Source organism: Lithobates pipiens, unplaced genomic scaffold, assembly GCF_037356315.1.
Source record: "Lithobates pipiens isolate NorthernLeopardFrog02 unplaced genomic scaffold, aLitPip1_a1.2 Scaffold_27, whole genome shotgun sequence".
NCBI lineage: Eukaryota > Metazoa > Chordata > Amphibia > Anura > Ranidae > Lithobates > Lithobates pipiens.
Genome location: NW_027507788.1, coordinates 46,311,077 through 46,333,419, shown reverse-complemented (window position 1 = coordinate 46,333,419; position 22,343 = coordinate 46,311,077). Strand labels below are relative to the sequence as shown.

The following is a 22,343-nucleotide window of genomic DNA, read 5'->3' as shown; positions in this document are numbered from 1 at the left end:
AATAGTGGAATTAGTGCTTAATTGGGGAAATCTAATTAAATTTGAGGCGGACCATGCAGAGAATGACTTCAGAAATCTCCAGGCCGGATAAAAGACCGGGTTCCTAGGGAACGAATTAAGGGGATTGTGTGGGGATTGGAGATAACAAGTTCAACTAAATTTATCCCAAGTAGCCAAAGAATGTTTCGTGATGGGATTAGAAAGGTGTGATCTATCTTTTGGTCAGAGCCATAACATGTTGGCCACAGAAATAGGGTCGCTGTCTACAGATTCAGTTAGAACCCAAAGGGGTGTTTCCACCGTAGAATGATATTTAGGAAGGGGTGACAGTTGTGCAGCATAATAGTGGGAAGTGAAGTTTGGTAAACCTAGTCCGCCCTTCAATTTATTGAAATAAAGCGTAGCTTTTGGTATTCGGGGTTTGGTTTTTCCCCAAATAAAGGACATGAGTCTACGTTGTGTGAGTCTTAAAAAATACGTAGGTAATGAGATGGTTAAAACCCTCAACAAATATAAAAATTTCGGCAAAATCTACATTTTTATCACGTTGATCCATCCCAGCCATGATAATGGGAGAGATATCCATTGTTTTATATAACCTGTAGTTTGTTTCAGCAAGGGAAGATAATTAGCCACAAATAAATCTTTAATTGAGGTTGTGAGTTGTACTCCTAAGTATGGAATTTGATGGGAAACCCAGTTGAAAGGTAAGGAGGTTTGGATGTGTCGAAGTTCTGTTTGTGATAAAGAAATATTTAGCATGTTTGATTTTGTGGGGTTAACTAAAAGTCCAGAGACTTTGGCAAATTTATCTAAAGTATTTAGCAAATTTGTAGCCGATATGTGAGGGTGAGATAGATAAATAAGAATATCAACAGCAAAAAGACATAATTTGTGTTGATATCTGCCTAATTCAATACCTTTAATATCAGGATTGGACCTAATTAATTGTACTAGTGGTTCAATAAGGAGGGCTAAAAAATGTAACGGGGATAAAGGGCAACCTTGTCTTGTACCTCTTCTAATATCCATCATTGCAGATTTATAACCAGCATATTTAATGTATGCCTTTGGGTTGTCATACAAAGAGGAGATCCATTTTGGAACATGATTCCCAAATCCCCATTTTTGGAGCATGTACTGCATATATGGCCAAGTGACAGAATCAAATGCCTTTCTAATGTCTAAGGATAGGAGGCATATCGGGATTTGTCTGACCTTAGCAGCATGAATAAGTAAGAGAGCTCGCCTGATATTGTCTCCTGCTTGATGCTTTGGTATAAAACTTGTTTGGTCCCGGTGGATTAGTTGACCTATAATGTTATTCAATCGAGTCACCAAGATCTTGGATAGTAATTTAATGTCCAGATTAAGGAGAGATATGGGGAGGTAATTGGTCCAAGAAGTAGAGTCTGAATGGGGTTTGGGAATCATTACTATAATGGAGGTCAGTGTTTCGGTCCTAAATGAGTGACCATTCAGGATAGAGTTAAAGGCTCTGTTCAGGATTGGTGCTAAGATATGTGCAAACTGTTTGTAGTATAATGCTGAGAACCCATCAGGACCTGGTCTCTTATGAGGTTTTAATATTTTTATGGCATGCAGAACTTAAGGGGTTGTTATAGGATTCTCAAGAGTATCACGCTGTTTCTGATCTAAGGTAGGGAGCATAATGTTGGAAAACAAGGTGTCTGCTTTTATCCTGTCAAAGTCTTGGGTAGGAGAATACAATTTAGATAAATTAGAGCAAAACACCTCCAGAATTTTAACTGGGTTGCTGGTATATCCATCACAGGTAGTTTTCAATCTAAAAGATGTCTGTATATGTTGTGTTGCCTTTAAACTACGCACCTTGGGGGTGTCTGGCTTATTAGCTTTGAGGTATTGGATATGTTGGCATTTTCACAATAATTTATCTGCAGAATCAGTTAAAAAGAGGTCTAGATCAAGACAGGCTTTATCTAGTTTTGTGTTGTTGGTGGCATTCGGTGAAGATTGAAAGGCCATATGGCATTTATTAAAAGCAGCTTCAAGCTTTGCGAACATAAGTTTGCGCTCTTTTTTAATTGCTGATGCTTGTTGAATCAATCTGCCCCGAATGACAGCTTTATGGGCCTCCCACAATGTGAGGGAGGAAACATCCTCCATGTCATTAAATCAGAGGTATTCAGAAAGTGTTTTCTCAATTTCAATTCTATGAGATGGATGGGTTAGTATGGAATCATTAAAGCGGTAGTAAACCCCCACATTTTTTTTTTTTAAACCTGCAAAGCAAAAGGCATTATGAGCTAGTATGCACCGCACACTAGCTCATTATGAAATACTTACCTTAGAACGAGGCCCCGACATCTGGCCCGATCCACGCCGAGGGAGCTGACATGCTCCCTCTGCGTTTCTTCCGGGTATCGCGCCTCGGGCCATGTGAGCGGCGATATCATTCCGGCCGGCCGGCCGCTGCCGGATTTTCAGGCCGAGAATCCCCTTGTGCGCATGCGCCGCTGCAGTCAGCGGCGCATACCGAGGGGAATATCTCCTAAACCGTACAGGTTTAGGAGATATTTTTTTTACCTACAGGTAAGCCTTATTATAGGCTTTCCTGTAGGTAAATGTTAAAAAATCGAGTATACAACCACTTTAATACACCAAGTGGTATCATGTGATCTGGGTATATTGGAAGCTATAGTGGTGAGAACAGCGCAATGGTCAGTCCATGGAAAAGGGATAATTTTAGAAGAAAAAGTTTCTGGTAACATACTAGATGGGACAAGGATATGATCTATGCGTGAGAAAGAGTTATGCGGATATGAATAATGTGTGAAACGCCTGCTGGTAGGATTAAGTTCTCACCAGGTATCTACTAGACTAAGCGCTGTAAGCTTGTAGTAGGGGTCGAATCCCCACAAAGGACGACCGTTCCAAATTTATGTGCATCAACAATTTGAAAAAGATGGGATAAAAAAGCAGCTGGGCGTTTATTTATTTTCCAGCAGTGGAAATGACATAACCCAGGAATTGAACCTGTTCACAATGGAATTTGCACTTCTCCAATATTCAATAGAGATTCTTCTCTCTTAGTTTCTGAAGCACACGAGAGACATCTGTGTGGTGGCTCTCCAGGGACGTGAATAATATCAGGATATCATCAAGATAAACCACCACACATAACTGCAACAAATCTCAGACATCGTTAATATATTCCTGGAAAACTGCTGGGGCATTACAAAGGTCAAAAGGCATTATGTGGTACTCATAATGGCCTGTTCTGGTATTAAATGCAGTTTTCCACTCATCACCCTCCTTAATGCTCACGAGATTGTATGCCCCTCTCAAATCAAGCTTTGTGAAAACTGTTGCTCCCTTGAGGAGGTCAAATAACTCCGTAATCAACGGAATCAGATAGGTATCCTTAATCATGAAACAAATGAGACCCCTACAATCAATACAAGGTCTCAGTTCACTGCTCTTCTTCTTCACAAAGAAGAAACCAGCACCAGCAGGAGACAAAAATTTGCGGATGAAACCTTGAGAAAGTGCGTCTGCAACATACACCTCCATGGCCGTATCCTCCAAGGCCGACAAAGGGTAAACCTGTCCACGTGGCGGTATGACACCAGGTTGAAGGTCAATAATACGACCGGTGTGGAGGCAAGCTATCAGCTTGACCTTTGTCAAATACAATGCTAAAATTGCGAAACTCCTCTGGCAGGAAGGAGAGTGAAGAGGTGCACAGGATCTTGGCTACTTTCTGGAAGCATGTCTTACTGCATTGTGGCAACCAGGAGAGAACCTCAGCATGGAGCCAATCAAAAGAGGGGTTGTGCCTCTGTAACCAAGGATAACCAATAACCAGTTCTCGTACTCTGTTTGATGGACATGAGGCACTTTACAGCAAAAGCAGAGCATGCTGGAACATCAAATACCCTTTTAAAAGAAGCCACAAACTCTGGGTAACTCAAGACAACAGGTTTTTGCATCTCCCATAGAGGGCTTGCAATGGCCAAGGCTTTCTGAGAAAGCATAGTTATCACGGAACCTACTTTGCTTCTGCCTGTGGGAAACGCCTGGGGCAGCATCTCAAAGTATATCTCAACCTGGTTGAGAAACCCTCTGCATTGGACTGAATCACCCCCAAATTGCTGGTGAAGTGGAGCGAAACCATATATACCTCTTATAGAGGCAATACTCAAGGCAGGTGCCTGCAGAGAGACTGGAGCAGCAGCAGGGATGGCCTGCAACAAGGTTGTACCAGAGCAGCCACAGTGGGAGATTCCAGGTGAACCGTGAGACTCAGGAGTGTTTGTGTCGCCATGGCAAACTGATCCATGCGGTGATCCTGCTCATCCAATCTGGAAAAAATATTACCAGCAAGTGGATTGTCTGCATCTTCTGTATTCATTGCCATCGCCTACTGTTAGACATCATAAATCAGACTGAAACAGAAGTACAGTTAAAGCACACTTGTTTATTAATAATAATAACAAGGTAAACAGAGTAAACATAGTCAAAACATAGCCAGAGTTCAGAAACTAGAACGGATAGTCAGACAAGCCAAAACGTCAGGGAGCCAGAGATGAGTGTAGTAGAACAGCAAGCAGTATCTGGAGCCAGAAGGAATGTCAGCTAAGCAAATCTTTAACAGGAACACAGGAGAGCTTCTCTAGAGATGTGATCATGTTGAAGGCAGAGATCATCTGGGCTGGACAGCTTAAGTCAGCAGCACTGACGAGCAGGATATCATCAACAGGTGAGTCACTGTGGCGAGAAAGAGCTGGCAATTAGCTGACAGCTAAACAGCCAGCTTTGAGAAGGAAGGGCTGAGCCCAGCCCTGACAGGAGTGGTTGCAGAGTGGCCCTTTTCACTTGAATGGGTCATGCTCAGTGGTCAGAACCACCCGCAGAGTGTGACAGGGAGTATAAATGGTAGGCAGTCGAAGAAAAATGCAGTTTAGCCACAGAATTTTATCCCCCCACCAAATGTAAATGAGCCCTAATAGAATTTTTAAAAAGCAGCTGATTTTTATTTTTATTTTTTACAACTAAAGATGCAAACTAGAATTACTAAAGTACATCATTATAACATTTTATTTTTATCCAGGTACTTTATCTTTTTTTGGGACCAAGAACATTTTTCTCACCAGTGTGGTTAAACTGGCAGCAATTAGCAGGGGGTGCGAAGAGGGGTTAATTTGCCTTCCTCTGGATTAAACATTGAAGGCATTTGAAAGGTACCTAATGTACATAGATTTTTCCCAAGACCCCCCCCCCCCCCCCCATGCTGTATGGTTTGCATTTCCATGTTTTAGATGTCCCTAGGCCAGTAAGACAATAACACTAAGGCCAGTGGCGGAATTATCAGGGTCGCAACAGTCGCAAGTGCGACTGGGCCCTGGAATTCTCGGCCACTTCAGGGGGCCCACCGGCAGCCCGCCCGCCGCCCGAGGGGCCCACCTGACTGTCCGGCCGGGGCTGTGCGTGTGCGGTGTTATTAATGTCAGGTTCATGCCGTCCTTCACCAGCGTGAGAGAAGTGCTCGGTTGGCTCCGCCCCCGCCTCCCTTACAGTCGCTCTGGATAGGCGGGGGCGGAGCCAACCGAGCACTTCTCTCACGCTGGTGAAGGACGGCATGAACCTGACATTAATAACACCGCACACGCACACCCCCGGCCGGACAGTCAGGTGGGCCCCTCGGGCGGCGGGCGGGCTGCCGGTGGGCCCCCTGAAGTGGGCGAAAATTACAGGGCCCAGTCGCACTTGCGACTCTGCGACACAAAAAAACCTTCAGCCAATGCAGTGAAGGCACTCTCTGAAGCAAGGAGCAGCGGAGGCACGCTTCGTGGAGGAACTTTACGTCACTCTGCAGGATTCACTCTGCAGGATTCTGAGGAGGGGGAATCGATCATCATCATCGACTGATTGGCGGTAAGTCACCACCCCCCCTCCAGATTGTGCCAGCCCGCCACCCCCCTCCAGTGCCACCACCTGCCCTCCATTGCCACCAGCCCACCATCGCCCCTCCAGTACCACCCCTCCAGACTGTGCCACCCCCTGCCCTCCAGTGCCACCAGCCCACTACCCCCCCCTCCAGTGTCACCAGCCCCCCCCTCCAGACTGTTCTACCACACCCCCCAGACTGTTCCACCCCATCCCCCCCCCCCCAGACTGTTCCACCCCATCCCCCCCCCAGACTGTTCCACCCCATCCCCCCCTCCAGACTGTTCCACCCCATCCCCTCCTCCAGACTGTTCCACCCCCCCCCGACTGTCCCACCCCATCCCCCCCTCCAGACTGTTCCACCCCATCCCCTCCTCCAGACTGTTCCACCCCATCCCCCTCCAGACTGTTCGCCACCACCCCCCTCCAGACTGTGCCACCCCCTCCCTCCAGTGCCACCACCCCCCCTCCAGTGCCACCAGCCCACCACCCCCTCTCCAGTGCCACCACCACCCCTCCAGACTGTGCCACCCGCCCTCCAGTGCCATCACCACCCCTCCAGACTGTTTCACCACCCCCCTCCAGACTGCCACCACCGCCCCTCCAGACTGTGCCACCACCTCCCTGCAGTGCCACCATAGTGCCACCAGCCCACCACCCCCCCTCCTCTGCCACCACCCCCCTCCTCTGCCACCACCCCCCTCCAGTGCCACCACCACCCCCCTCCAGTGCCGCTACCCCCACCTCCCTCCAGTGCCACCACCCCCCCTCCAGACTGTGCCACCACCACCCCTCGAGTGCCACTAGCCCACCACCCCCTTCCAGTGCCACCACCACCCCCTTCCAGTGCCACCACCCCTCCAGACTGTGCCACCACCCCTCCAGTGCCACCACCCGCCCTCCAGTGCCACCAGCCCTCCACCCCCCCTCCAGACTGTGCCACCACCACCCCCCCTCCAGACTGTTCTACCACACCCCCCAGACTGTTCCACCCCACCCCCCCCCCCCCCGACTGTCCCACCCCATCCCCAACTCCAGACTGTTCCACCCCATCCCCTCCTCCAGACTGTTCCACCCCATCCCCCCCCCCCCCGACTGTCCCACCCCATCCCCTCCTCCAGACTGTTCCACCCCATCCCCTCCTCCAGACTGTTCCACCCCATCCCCTCCTCCAGACTGTTCCACCCCATCCCCCTCCAGACTGTTCGCCACCACCGCCCCTCCAGACTGTGCCACCACCTCCCTCCAGTGCCACCACCCCCCCTCCAGTGCCACCAGCCCACCACCCCCTCTCCAGTGCCACCACCCCCCTCCAGTGCCACCAGCCCACAACCCCCTCCAGTGCCACCACCACCCCTCCAGACTGTGCCACCACCTCCCTCCAGTGCCACCACCCCCCCTCCAGTGCCACCAGCCCACCACCCCCTCTCCAGTGCCACCACCCCCCTCCAGTGCCACCAGCCCACAACCTCCTTCGGTGCCACCACCACCCCTCCAGACTGTTTCACCACCCCCCTCCAGACTGCCACCACCGCCCCTCCAGACTGTGCCACCACCTCCCTGCAGTGCCACCCCTCCCTCCAATGCCACCACCACCCCTCCAGTGCCACCATAGTGCCACCAGCCCACCACCCCCCCTCCTGTGCCACCACCACCCCCCTCCAGTGCCGCTACCCCCACCTCCCTCCAGTGCCACCACCCCCCCTCCAGACTGTGCCACCACCACCCCTCGAGTGCCACTAGCCCACCACCCCCTTCCAGTGCCACCACCACCCCCTTCCAGTGCCACCACCCCTCCAGACTGTGCCACCACCCCTCCAGTGCCACCACCCGCCCTCCAGTGCCACCAGCCCTCCACCCCCCCTCCAGACTGTGCCACCACCACCCCCCCTCCAGACTGTGCCACCACCACCCCCCCTCCAGACTGTTCCACCACCACCCCCCCTCCAGACTGTTCCACCACCCCCCCTCCAGACTGCCACCACCGCCCCTCCAGACTGTGCCACCACCTCCCTGCAGTGCCACCCCTCCCTCCAATGCCACCACCACCCCTCCAGTGCCACCATAGTGCCACCAGCCCACCACCCCCCCTCCTGTGCCACCACCACCCCTCCAGACTGTGCCACCCCCCTCCTGTGCCACCACCACCCCCCTCCAGTGCCGCTACCCCCACCTCCCTCCAGTGCCACCACCCCCCCTCCAGACTGTGCCACCACCACCCCTCGAGTGCCACTAGCCCACCACCCCCTTCCAGTGCCACCACCACCCCCTTCCAGTGCCACCACCCCTCCAGACTGTGCCACCACCCCTCCAGTGCCACCACCCGCCCTCCAGTGCCACCACCCGCCCTCCAGTGCCACCAGCCCTCCACCCCCCCTCCAGACTGTGCCACCACCACCCCCCCTCCAGACTGTGCCACCACCACCCCCCCTCCAGTGCCACCAGCCCACCACCCCCTCTCCAGTGCCACCACCCCCCTCCAGTGCCAACAGCCCACAACCTCCTCCAGTGCCACCACCACCCCTCCAGACTGTGCCCCCCGCCCTCCAGTGCCATCACCACCCCTCCAGACTGTGCCACCCCTCCCTCCAATGCCACCACCACCCCTCCAGTGCTACCATAGTGCCACCAGCCCACCACCCCCCCCCCCTCCTGTGCCACCACCACCCCTCCAGACTGTGCCACCCCCCTCCAGTGCCACCACCACCCCCCTCCAGTGCCGCTACCCCCACCTCCCTCCAGTGCCACCACCCCCCCTCCAGACTGTGCCACCACCACCCCTCGAGTGCCACTAGCCCACCACCCCCTTCCAGTGCCACCACCCCTCCAGACTGTGCCACCACCCCTCCAGTGCCACCACCCGCCCTCCAGTGCCACCAGCCCTCCACCCCCCCTCCAGACTGTGACACCACCACCCCCCTCCAGACTGTGACACCACCACCCCCCTCCAGACTGTGACACCACCACCACCCCTCCAGACTGTTCCACCACCCCCCCTCCAGACTGCCACCACCGCCCTCCAGTGCCACCCCTCCCTCCAATGCCACCATCCCCCCTCCAGTGCCACCACCCCCCCTCCAGTACCACCAGCCCACCACCCCCCCTCCAGACTGCCAACACCACCCCTCCAGACTGTGCCACCACCACCCCCCCTCTAGTGCCTCCACCACCCCTCCAGACTGCCACTAGCCCCCTCTAGTGCCACCACCACCCCTCTAGTGCCACCACCACCCCTCCAGACCCCTCCAGACTGTGCCACCACCCTTCCAGACTGTGCCACCACCACCACCCTTCCAGACTGTGCCACCACCACCATCCCTCCAGACTGTGCCACCACCACCACCCCTCCAGACTGCCGCCACCCCTCCCTCCAATGCCACCATCCCCCCCTCCAGACTGTGCCACCACCACCACTCCTCCAGACTGTGCCACCACCACCACTCCTCCAGACTGTGCCACCACCACCACTCCTCCAGACTGTGCCACCACCACCACTCCTCCAGACTGTGCCACCACCACCACCCCCCCCCAGACTGTTCCACCACCCCCCTCCAGACTGTTCCACCACCGCCCTTCAGTGCCACCCCTCCCTCCAATGCCACCATCCCCTCTCCAGTGCCACCACCCCCCCTCCAGTACCACCAGCCCACCACCCTCCCTCCAGACTGCCACCACCCCTCCAGACTGTGCCACCACCACCCACTCCAGTACCACCGCCACCCCCTCTCCAGTACCACCACCATGCCACCCACCTCCAGTACCACCGCCACCCACCTCCAGTACCACCGCCACCCACCTCCAGGACAACCATGCCTCTCCAGTACCATCGCCACCCTCCTCCAGTACCACCACCCACCATCCGGTACCACCGCCACCCCTCTCCAGGACCGCCACCCCCCTTCAGTACCACCACCGCCACCCACCTCCAGTACCACCGCCACCCCCTCTCCAGTACCACCACCATGCCACCCACCTCCAGTACCACCGCCACCCCTCTCCAGGACCATCATGCCTCTCCAGTACCATCACCACCCTCCTCCAGTACCACCACCCAGCCTCCAGTACCACCGCCACCCACCTCCGGTACCACCGCCACCCCTCTCCAGGACCGCTACCACCTTCAGTACCACCACCGCCACCCACCTCCAGTACCACCATCAGCCCCCCTCCAGTACCACCACCACCACCCACCTCCAGTACCACTGCCACCACCTCCAGTACCACTGCCACCCCTCTCCAGGACCACCACCGCCACCCACCTCCAGGACCACCATCCCCCTCCAGTACCACTGCCACCCCCCTCCAGTACCACTACTGCACTGGTGACACAGGTTTCACTCGGGACACAGGCTGCACAGAAATGTTTTACTTTGTTCTACAGTGGAAAAAAATATAGTATCAAAATCATGCTTTTCGGGGGGGGGGGGGGGGGGCTTCCTGATTTCTTGCATCGGGGCCCTGAGGTTTCTAGTTACGCCTCTGACTAAGGCCCCTTTCTGTATGCCGGCTCAGTGGGAGATCACTCCGTTGATCTCCGCTGAGCCGGCGGATGACAGGTCCCTCTCTGCTCACTGAGCAGGGAGGGGCTTGTCCAGCGCTGGTCTCTATGGAGAGATCAGATGAAAACAGACATGCTGTCCGTTTTTCATCAGATCTCACCCGATCCGATCTGCCAGCGACGGATCCGGACATAGGGCCATCCATCTGCTTTTGGTGAATCGGACCAGGTCGGATGTCAGCGGACATGTCTCCGCTGACATCCGTCGCTCCATAGACCAGCATGGAGTGCCGTTCAGGTCCGCCGTCAAAACTGACAGGCGGACCTGAATTGTCCGTCAGTGTGAAAGGGGCTTTAGGGGCCTCTTTTTCTTTGCCTCCTCTTAGGCCTTGGGAATCCTAAATGATGCAGGAAGGTGCACTGATATGGTGACATCAGTGCTGCTCTCTGTTTGAACTGTTTGAATATTCTTCAATACACTATGGGAGTTATTTACTAAAGGAAAATCTACTTTGCACTGCAAGTGCACTTGGAAGTAAAGTCACTGTAGATCCAAGGGGGACATGCAAGGAAAATAAAAAACAGCATTTTAGCTTGCACACGATTGTATGATAAATTCAGCAGAGCTTCCACTCATTTCAGATCTACCCCTTAGATTTAGAGCGACTGTACTTTCAAGTGTACTTGCAGTGCAAAGTGGATTTGCCTTTTGTAAATAACCCCCTATGAATAAAGAGTGTAACGGTAACCCCTAAGAGAGCAGAATCATGATTCCCTGCATTCATAGTATGTCTTAGCCCTTGTACACATGGTCGGACATTCCGACGGAAAATGTGCGATCAGACCGTGTTGTCGGATAATCCGACGGTGTGTGGGCTCCAATCGGACTGTTTCCATTGGAATATCTGACGGACAAAGTTTTAGAGCTGGGCTTTAAAACTTTATGACAACATGATCCGATCGGACTTTGTCCGATTGTGTGTAGACAATTCCAATTGGACAAAGTGCCACGCATGCTCAGATCAAATTCCTAGACCAAAGCTATTGGCTACTAGCCTCAACGTAGTCCTGTCGTAATGAAATAACATCATCAGGTTACGTATGATCGGATTTTCCGACGACTTTGTCTGACCGCGTGTATGCAACACAAGTTTCGGACAAAATCTGTTGGACAAAATCCAACGTATTTTGTTGTGGGAATGTCCGACCGTGTGTACAGGGGCTAAGAGTGACCATACACTATACAATCTGATGTTGCAATCTCCTTTACATCTACCAATAACTATGTTGTATGAAGGCCTGTCTGATAAGATGTACGTGGGGTCTTTCAGGCTTGTCCATATATTATACTGTATAGTGTTACTAAAGCTTAAATAGTTTGTACAGAAATGATACAATCAGAATGTATAGTGTATGACCAGCTTTTATTTGTTGTTAAATAAAATATCATTCAACCTGGAAGGCAGGGGACAACTTGAGGCGAAAAAGAAGTACAGAAGGAAGATGGAAGCTCCTGAATGAAAGTCATTAATTCAGCTTAGGTTGTTTTTTTATTTTGCACCCTGTTCTAGGGCCAATTTTAATTGAAAAAAAAAAAAAAACTGTAGTTGGGTTTTAAATTCAATAATGACAAATACAATGCATTTATTTTATTTTTTTACATAGAGTGGGGAATAGATAAAATGTTTGTAAAGTTTTTATTGCTATCTGTATGAATTATTGGTCAGTTTAAAAAAAAAAAGGCTGTGGGCTAAATAAAAAATAAAGGTAGCATTAACAGTATAAAAGCTCTATAAAGTTTTGCATCGAAAATAAACATTTGCTTTAATAAGAAGTTATATACATAGCATTATTTAAATCACAAAACCAGAAAAAAACAAGGGTTCATTTCTTTTTTAGCTGGCAGAGCCTTGGAAACAATTTTGTTATGTGTCAGGGGCCAAACGTGATAGAATTGATGGTAAATTACAAACACATTTGGTCCAATGTGCATACACATGTTTCAGACTTGTTAAACCACATAGCCGTTCTTTCGATATAATGTTAGATGCTTTTTCGAAAATAAGAAGACATTTACATGACGAATTCAAGAAAAACAAAAAATGTATTTCTTATCACATAAAATGTTATGTCAATCTGTATATTGCTACAGCATGAATGCTGTAAACAGCTACAAAGTAAGCTGGAGAGCTTTCCATAAAAAGATATAAACATGCATGGAAAACAGAATAATATATACAGTATATTGGCAGCAAATGTATGGTTCTCACTTACTCTTTAATGATCTCAAATAACCACAAGATGGCATAGCTGTACAGCTCTACAAACAGCAGGCTGTTGCTTTACGTATAGTGGTGGGAAATTGAATTCTAATGATGCAGAACACTACTACTGAGAAACAACAGAGATCTGTAGCAGCAGGTTAACTTTGTGCCCAGATAATTATTTTTTTTGTTTCATGAACATGTTAAAATCAGCATTTTTTGTTGTAAATTTACTTAGAACTTGTAAATAAGTATATATTTTCTTAAAGCAGACACCCTGGAGAATAATATGGTGGCAGTTGTAATTTTTTATGATGACCAATATTTGCGCAGTTGTTTATCAAACACATATTTTTAGGAAAAATACACTAAAATGTATTTTAATGCACACAAATGCAGTATAATACCCTTTTTTTTTTAAAATATATTAAAAACTATACAAATTATGAATGAGTAATCAAAAAAAGTGTTCACTACCCTCATCTACCTCTGCGCCACAGACATTAAATGTATCAAGTGAAAAGTATATACAAAAATGAAAAATAATAAATAATGTAGGAGTATGAATCCCACAAAAACTTTAAATTACAAATATATAAGGGAAAACCACCTAAACCTAAAATACACAATTTGAATGTAGGTAAGCAGCGGCGCTCAATAAAAATTTGTTAACATAATGTGAGAAAATAAATTAACAGTATTAACTGTAATACATGACATATGTAAATACACAGTGATAACAACAAAAACACTAGTGATAATCATTGAAATCACCCAAGTGAAAAAAGAAAAAAATGACTAAATACAAAAATAGTTAATGAATGTGATGTGATACACAGATAGAAGTAGAGCTCTTTACACCACACCATTAGTGCTCCATATACCTTACCCATAAGATTTAAACTCACCAGAGCTATATGCCTCACACACTCATGTTTGGCAAACAAGCAGTATGGCCCAGCAGGGTAATGAAATCCAACAATGCGGTCCCAGCCTCTGCAATGAGCTCATATATAGGGAGAAGGAAGGAAAGCTCCACTAGTGAAGTATATCTCGAAAAGCCGTACACAATTTATTATAAACCTCAATCATTTTGCTTACATAAGACAATAGAAAACAAGCATGGAAAAAATGTCCAACAAATGATCAGCGATGGGCCATGCATCAGCAGGTAACATCTCACTGTACTGTGGACCTCGCCGGAACGCCACTTCTGGTATTCCAAACACGTTACTTCCAGTTGCCATACAGCCACAGTCCGATGCATTTCGTCATCACAACTTCATCCTGGGATTGCATTTAAATACATTAATAGCATATTAAAAACTATGTCTGCTCATAAAAAGCTTTTACAGGTTATCAGTTTAGAGTTAACCATAAATTAGAATTATTGCTCTCGCTCTGAAGTCGCTGGTGATGTATTGCACAATGGCTGTTACATATACATGCATGGCCTGTGCTTGCGTTTTTATTTGCATATATGCGTGGGGTGACGGGTGCTTTTAATATTTTTTATATTATTTTTACTTATTTTATTTTAGTAAAACTTTTGTTAACGCCTTTTTATTTATTTCATTTCATTTTATTGCTATTGTAAAAGGGCTAAAAAGCCCCTATGTGATATCATGGGCAGGTGACAGGTTATCTTTATTTAGACATTAGGAGTCTGTTAGACCCCCAATGTCTTCCTGCCCTCCACTGAAGCTAATCTAGCACATAGGGTGCTGGATTAGCTACTTCCCCAGCTACAGTATATGGAGAATAAAAGAACTAAAACTGGAAGTGATGAAATGCTGATTGCTTTCGGCTTTATTACCAGCAGAGGAGATTGGGTAATGGATGCTCCTAAGTCTCCTCCTGTTCATACAATTGGGACCGTTTACTGCACGCCCGGACTTTCCAAACAAGCAGAAGCGCTAGACCGCTGCGGCGAGGCAGGCCTTCTTACTACCATAAAAATCAAAAAGATCCGGCAGCTGTAGAGCCATTCAGATCACTTTTACTCAATAGACAATTGCCAGCTGGAAAGAATGATACTAAGCTCATGGCTGTAGCTGTTGCCATTGTTTTAACCACTTAAATTCAAGATTTTTTAAAACACCTATGTCATGACTCCTAGAAAGTAAATTGCTCTGTGTATTAAAGGAAATACAGTCCGGGAGAAAGACTGCTAAGTTGAGCAGTCATTATTCTCAAGTTGCAATTGCTAATAAATGAATATCTACAAAAGAGATATAGATTATGTCATGCAGGTATGGAACAGCCTCTGTAAACTTCACTTGTATGTTCACATTCTAAATCGTGGTAAATAGATGGGCATGGATGTAGAAACACTGTATATTTTTTATTACAGGTATTAATACAGAGCTGAAAATTTGCATAAATTGTACATTCACATCAGTCCCTGACCTCAAGGTGCTTACATTCTAGGGTCCTTAACTCATACACATACAATGTCTATCATAGACAGGAGCCCATTATCCTACCAGCATGTCTTTGGAGCGTGGAAGGTGTTGTGGTTGAGATTTGAACCAATGACCCTAGAGCTACAAGGTAACAGTAAGTTGAGCAGCATTTGGAAGCCATGAATAAACTGGGATACAAACCTGTGACACAGGTATAAGATTAGCAAAAATCACTTTAAACACTGCAACTTAAATATGTTTTAGACATCATGCACCAAGAATAACTAAGAAGAAGTTTGGACATGGAGGCAAGTTAAAGGGATTGTAAAGTTAGAAGGTTTTTTTTATCTTAATGCAGTCTTAATGCATTATCTTAAAGTGGTTGTAAACCCATGGGTGAAAAAAAAAGCAACCTGCAAGGCAAAGGCATAATGAGCTAGTATGCCTGAGAACGAAGCCACCGAGGAGGTCCTCAGTCTTCATGTCCGCCGCTGCCATGGATCCCAGAGTGACATCCGGGTTTCGCTGCTCCGGCGCTGTGACTGGCCGGAGCCACGATGACATCACTCCCGCGTATGTGCACTGGTGCCACCACTAACGGAATGATCGCCATTAGAAACGGGACATTCAGTGTGCTTGTGCCCGATGTCTACTTAGACATCAGTGCCGCTATTCTTGCAAATATCTCCTAAACCTTTTAGGTTTGGGAGATATTTCTTGCACCTACAGGTAAGCCTTAATTTAGGCTTACCTGTAGGTTAAAGTGGTTGTAAGGGGTTTACAACCACTTTAAACCTGGTTACCAGTGTAACAATGGTGGTAACAGATCAAATAATTCACTGGAAGTAAAGCAGAATGTTTTCTAGAAATAGCATAAGGCATGAATGAGAAAATGGTTAATTCCATCAGAGCTTTTTCAGATAGGTGTTTAGCTTGTTGCAGATTCCCTTTAAAGTTTAATGCCGGGCTAATATTAGGAAAAAACTAAATGTGCTTCTTTCCCCAGCAAATTAAAAATGTAATGCTTGTTTTTCTAGCGGCCAATTTTAAAGAAAATATTACAGTAGGGAAAGGGTGGTGATATGGATTTGTGACAAATTCAAAAGAGGCAACAACATTCCTGAATACTCATAGATACAGAGAGATTTTTGGGGGGAATTTTTTGGGTGCCAAGATATTGGCAACAAAGAACTTATATATACAAATATATTTTATTGGTACAAAAATAGACAATTACAATGGACAATAAACAAAACAAAAAGTTGGTTATAAAACAACTTAATGGTATGCTATCAAAGAGGAAGTTATCTTGTTACATAGGAGGTGACATGTTATGTAGTTATCCTGACATGTTTCGCCACCACAGGCTTCCTCGGGGGATATATTTATAGACCGATGTATATCACTACATAGAAAATAAAATCTAGTTTGAGACACCACATTAACATATTATAACAAGATATAAAACCAAAAGTGGTTCAAAAAATAAAAGAGAATTATAGATAGTGTTTGCCATGTTAAATCATATCACCACTCACCCGGCTCAACTTCCCATTTCCTCCGAACAAGAGCAAAGGATGCTGTGATGGACACCAGGGGGTGCACAGGATGGCCATCAAGGGCCCAGATATACCAAACTATAATGTAATAGTACTACGTTATTGTCTACTGAACAACTGAGTGATTACAAGGCATAAATGGAAAAGGGTAAATAAGAGGAAGGGGGGTTGTGTGTGTGTGCATCTGGTTGGCTAGTGGTTAACATGGTGAGCAATATCCACAATTCTTTTTTGAGCCACTTTTGGTTTTATATCTTGTTCTAATATGTTAATGTGGTGTATCAAACTATGTTTTCTTTTCGGTCTATAAATATATCCCCTGAGGAAGCCCATGGTGGCGAAACATGTCGGGATAACTACATGACATGTCACCTCCTATGTAACAAGATAACTTCCTCTTTGATGGCATACCATTAAGACAAGTTGCTTTTGATCTTTATATTCATTTACGGTTTATCAACTTTTTCATTGTCTATTTTTGTACCAATACATTTTTATATTTTACCAATAAAATATATTTTTATATATAAGTTCTTTGTTTACAATATTTGGCCATGCAAAAAATCTCCCCAAAATATCTCTGTGTATCTATAAAATATTACAGTGCTTCACTTAATCCATGGTCCTGCAGTCTCCCTCCTCACTGGTTCCAGTTTTGAAGATCGATTATTACACCCACCACTCTCGAAAAGCCGTATCTTCCTGTTGAGGGTAGCTTCCTGCTTTCTGTTTGAGCACTAGATCCATACACTAGCAGCTGGACCCCCTGCATTCTCTAGTGATCTCTCCTGTGATTCACAGTGACTTCTCGCATTGCTTCTGTGATCCTAGCTTTCCACACTGCCCTCTGTCTTTCTTGTGATCCTTGTGTATTCCAGCCTGCACACAACCTTGTGATTCTTGAGTATTCTAACTTTTAGTTTGTGTCTGTGTCCCTGACCCTGCTTCTGTGACCCTCATGTTCTCCAGTCTACATCATGCTGCAGTGAATTTGTGCACTCTTGTCAACATCAAGTCTTCCTTTGCCACCAGGACTTCTTTCTATCAACTACCTTCTCTTCTGCACTAGTGTGATTTTCTTTGGGTTCCAGCCAACATCTTGTTACCAGCAGCTGTGCACTACTAGTCTGTTTTCCTTCTCTGTGTATCTGTACCATGCACTACTTAGATTTGGACTGTGTTACCTTCAGACTTGTGATCTCAGCATCTCAGCATCTTCATACCTGCTCTCAGTTTTTATTAACTACTGCTCAAGTGAGCCAGGGGCCCACAACTTGGGAAGAGCCTGCAGCAAAACCCATCTCCTCCTTCAGGATCTCCGATGAAGACAAGGTGGTTTCTTAGATTATGGCCTCACCCATTCTAATGACTCTCATCATCACTGGATGGGCAAGCATGAGGATTTGCCCTCTTTTACCTTCCTATTTTTCCTAACATTCCTCACAGTTCTATATGTTATCTATGTGGCTAATGCCACTGCCAAGCCCCAGTTGCTATAACTATTTGTGGTGGCCAGTCTACCCCTAGCCAGAACAGACTCCAGCTTGTGACACTGTTCCCCAAAAACCTCCCTTTTTGACAGTCTCTGGCCAGTCACGTTTCATCCCCTCTTGACACCAAAGGCATTTACAATGCAGAACCTATGGCCACTGCTTGCCATGCATTGTAAATAATGACATAGAGGGTCCCCCCACGTTCCAGCTCTACAGTGCTGGCAACAAGCATTACATTCTTCATATGTTGAGGGTGGGGGTATTTTATTTGATTTTTTACAAGATTAGACTTCCATTCTAAAGAACTCTACTATACACTTCTGCTAATATGTTGGCATTTATTTTCTAGTACATTAGAGTCATGATTGCTGGAGGCCAGTGCTACGAAGAAGGACCGTTTTTCCCCACAGCCCCCAGGCATGTCATCCGCAATGGGATTGCACAGGCACCTCCACTTATTTTAAAGCCTGACTGGCCTGCTATAGCTGGCATCATAACTGGCCTAATGCTGATTCTGATAACCTGTATTGTATTACTCGTAAGTAGATTGAATATTCTCCTGTTTTCTGCTCTTTAATTATGATCAAACAATGAGGATTTTATTATGGTATGTTATTGGCTTATTCATGAGTTTTCTTTCTCACGTTTTTTATTGATTTTTATATTTATATGTGTTCTGCCATGCTAAACACAAAAACAGTGACATGATATACCGTATTTATCGCCGTATAACACGTGCCGGCATATAACACGCATCGGCGTATAACACGCACCCCAAGTTTAGGAGGGAATTTAAAAGAAAAAAACTTTTAGGAGGGAAGTTTAAGGAAAAAAACGTACATTTAAATGCCCATTAATGCAGCCTTGTCCGTGTCATTTGCAGCCTTGTATTTAGCCTTGTCATTATCATTTGCAGCCATCCATTTAGCCTTGTCAGTGTCATTTGCAGCCATCCATTTAGCCTTGTCAGTGTTGTCTGTGTGTTTTCAGCGTTGTCTGTGTGTTTTCCATTTAAAAATGGCGCCGCCGAAATACAGAGCGGATGTCCTTTGTATCTCGGCGGCGCTCAGTAGTTCTCGGCAGCCGAAAATAGCCGAGAATGACCGAAGATAGCCGAGAACGGCTGAAAAAACCTGGAAGCCACCGAGAACGGCAAAAAGTCTTAGAAAAACGGGGGATTGGCTTATAACACGCACCCCCGATTTCCCCCTGATTTTAGAGGGAAAAAAGTGCATGTTATATGCCAATAAATACGGTAAATACAAACAAAAGTTCAATAAAATAAACAAATGAAAATATTGAAAACAAGGTGTGAAATCCTGTCTGCTGGTAATGATATGGAATCATTAGAGGTGCAATATGCTTGTATGACCATTATTATCTTTGGTCATTAATATCTGGTAAGCAGCTTGATCACAGTGGTGTGGGGAGCTGTTTTTTTAAGCACCTTTGAACTTTTAAGAAGAACATTTGCACTTCACTTTTTGAATATTTATTTGGACTCATTTCCACTTTTTATTTTCATTTGTTTATTTTATTGAACTTTAGTTTTGTATTTATATTATGTCACTGTTTTTATGATTAGTGCGGCACAACACATATAAGTTTTTTGTTGTTCATTCATTCTAAAGCCCCATACACACTATCAGATTTTCTGCTAATTTTTTCCTCCAGATTTACCAAAACCATATAATATGTGATCAAATCTTAGGAGTTTCAATTTGTATGCAATCGGGCAGGCCTTTGCACTACATGGTTTTGGTAAATCTGAAGACAAAAATCAGCAGAAAATCTGTGTACGTGTGTAGCATGGTAGTGCATTTGTTTCATAATTTGCTGTTATATTTTCTTGAGCTAAATCTGTTTTTGCGACCTATATAGGTAACTCCACTTTTGTTTGAAAATATATAACAAAAAAACAAAAAAAAATAGCATTTACAGTTTCTACACAAGCCATATTGTATTGTATTGTTATTAAAAATGACTTTTCTTTTCAGTCTGAAGTGTTGTAATTTTCTTCTTTTTTTTTTTGTCAGTGCAATTTGGCAACCTGGGAGCCATCTGTACACAGTTGGAGTACAGAACCTCCGAAGAAATGTTATTTCCTATTTGTGTGGTTGGCTCAATGATTTTCCTAGAACTCCGCACAAGTCAGATTTCAGGCATCCTCTATAACAAAAATTTTTTTTTAGGGTTAAATACAATACTTCTAAGGGGCTGAAGACACTGCGACTCTCCTCATTAGAACACTGAGAGCACATGAGCTGATAATAATAATGAAATAATGAAAAATCACTCCCATTCAGATTTACTGTGCACAAAAAAAAAAAAAAAAAAAGACACGATCACCTCAGAACAGAAGCAGATAGGAATTTGAAACAAAGTATTTTTTTTTCAATTCTTGCATTTCATATTGATCACCCAGAGGGGATTTTTATTTCAATAAAAGTGGAGTTACCTTTGTAAAGCTGATGCATATGTTTAGGCCGTATTTATGGAACTGGTGCAGAAAGTGAAAATGCAAAAGATATTTAATATTTAATATATAATTAAGAGTGTTCTCTTATTGGACGAGGTGGAGAGGCTGTGTTGTGTTGTCACAATCTCCATCTTCTCCAAATAAAGAATGCTTTGCATTCATTAAGGAAAATACATTGCATTTTGTGAATGGCGCCCATGCTGAGCGAATGACTACAGGAGTTTACCATACAGCAGGGCAGTCATTTGACACAGGACCTGGAAGATAGTGACTGTAGCAGCAGTGATTACTACAGTGATTATCCACTTCCACAGGGATCCCACAGGTAGGGCATATGCATATATACATTAGTTCAAGCTGGACCAATATAACTATGCATTATAATCTATACCTGTAATTCAACTTTAATATAATTTAATTGATTTAATTGATTTAATCTGTCATCAGAGAATTATGGGGGCTCTTCTTTTTTTAAATTCTAATTTTATTTTTAATAATTATAAAGTATTACACATGATTAAACAATTTCGAACATATATATTACTTACATACATAATAATCACATTTATTATTTTATTTCCTCTTTTCCCCCCTCCCAAACATATCTTGAATATTTTAACATATAAAAAAGAAAGAGAAAAAAAAAAGAAAAAAGGAAAAAATACACATCCAACCCCCCCCCCCCCCCCATTTTTCTCTCCCTTCCCTCTCTCCTCTCTCCTCCCCTCTGTGAAATCTTTCCTTCCATTTCTTCCCTCCTTCTTCCTCAATTTTTTACCAATTTCCTATGCTGTCTCCAGGGAGTCCAAACCAGGAGGCACCTTTCATACGTATCTAATTCTTGTGCTAAAAGTATCTCCATTCTCTCTATGTTATCCATTTCTAGGGCCCATTCGTTTATCGAAGGAGACTGAGTTGATCGCCAGTGCCGCGGTATCACAGTTCTTGCTGCTGTCAACCAGTATCCGAGAAGATTCTTGGGGGGGGGGCTCTTCTTGAAGACCTCTCTCTGAGAATTATAGTTGCCTTGCTTCAGTACTTCCAGAGTCAGTGACCTGGAATAAGCATGGAAATCAGGAAGCTAGAAAAAATTCAGAAGCCCCTTTCTGTGTACTTGTCAATGGCTTGTCAATGACTCAACCTGGGCCAAAGAGCTAGAATGACTAGAATTAAACTTACTTCCTTTTGTGTCTGTAAGTCAGGAAGTGAAGGGAAGTCTTCTTTATGAGGTTTACCCTTCCAAATACAATCCTTATGCAGTGCAATTATAGATTTTGGATAGACTTCTACTTAGGGTGATTTTTTGTGTTCTCTTACCAATACATGATTTGTAGGCTAAAACTGCTTGTCCGTGTTAATCAAATACAAAAACTATTTGTGCTTACATGTTGAATTATACATGAATACAATTACTTATGATTATAAAAACTTATGCCATCAGCTAGCCAGAATTCTATTCTCTGACAATTGCTACCGAGTTGGCTGCAACACTTTTATTTTTATTTGTTCTCATCATTGTCCCTAAAAAAAAAAAGTACAATTATACGATATTTTGTGTAAGTTATGATGACAAGGTGAAAACATGAAAATTCCAAAAATTGCTGAGCGTGGTAACTTCCCCTGCAATTATATAGATTGTTTCCATCTTATTTCTAGAAGATCTTTGTATGTGATGCTTTCTGAAAAGGCACAAGTGTCCTTTCAAACAAGCGAT

At 45.6% G+C, this 22,343-nt stretch overlaps 1 protein-coding gene across 1 annotated transcript in view; it reads left to right on the top strand.

Annotated features, from left to right (window-relative positions):
• LOC143932952 (uncharacterized) overlaps window positions 1-22,343 on the top strand; it is a 156,608-nt gene that overhangs the window by 60,080 nt on the left and 74,185 nt on the right. The window contains exon 11 of the mRNA XM_077455884.1: window positions 18,500-18,688. Coding sequence (XP_077312010.1) covers window positions 18,500-18,688 — 189 coding nt within the window. The remainder of the gene's footprint in view (window positions 1-18,499; window positions 18,689-22,343) is intronic.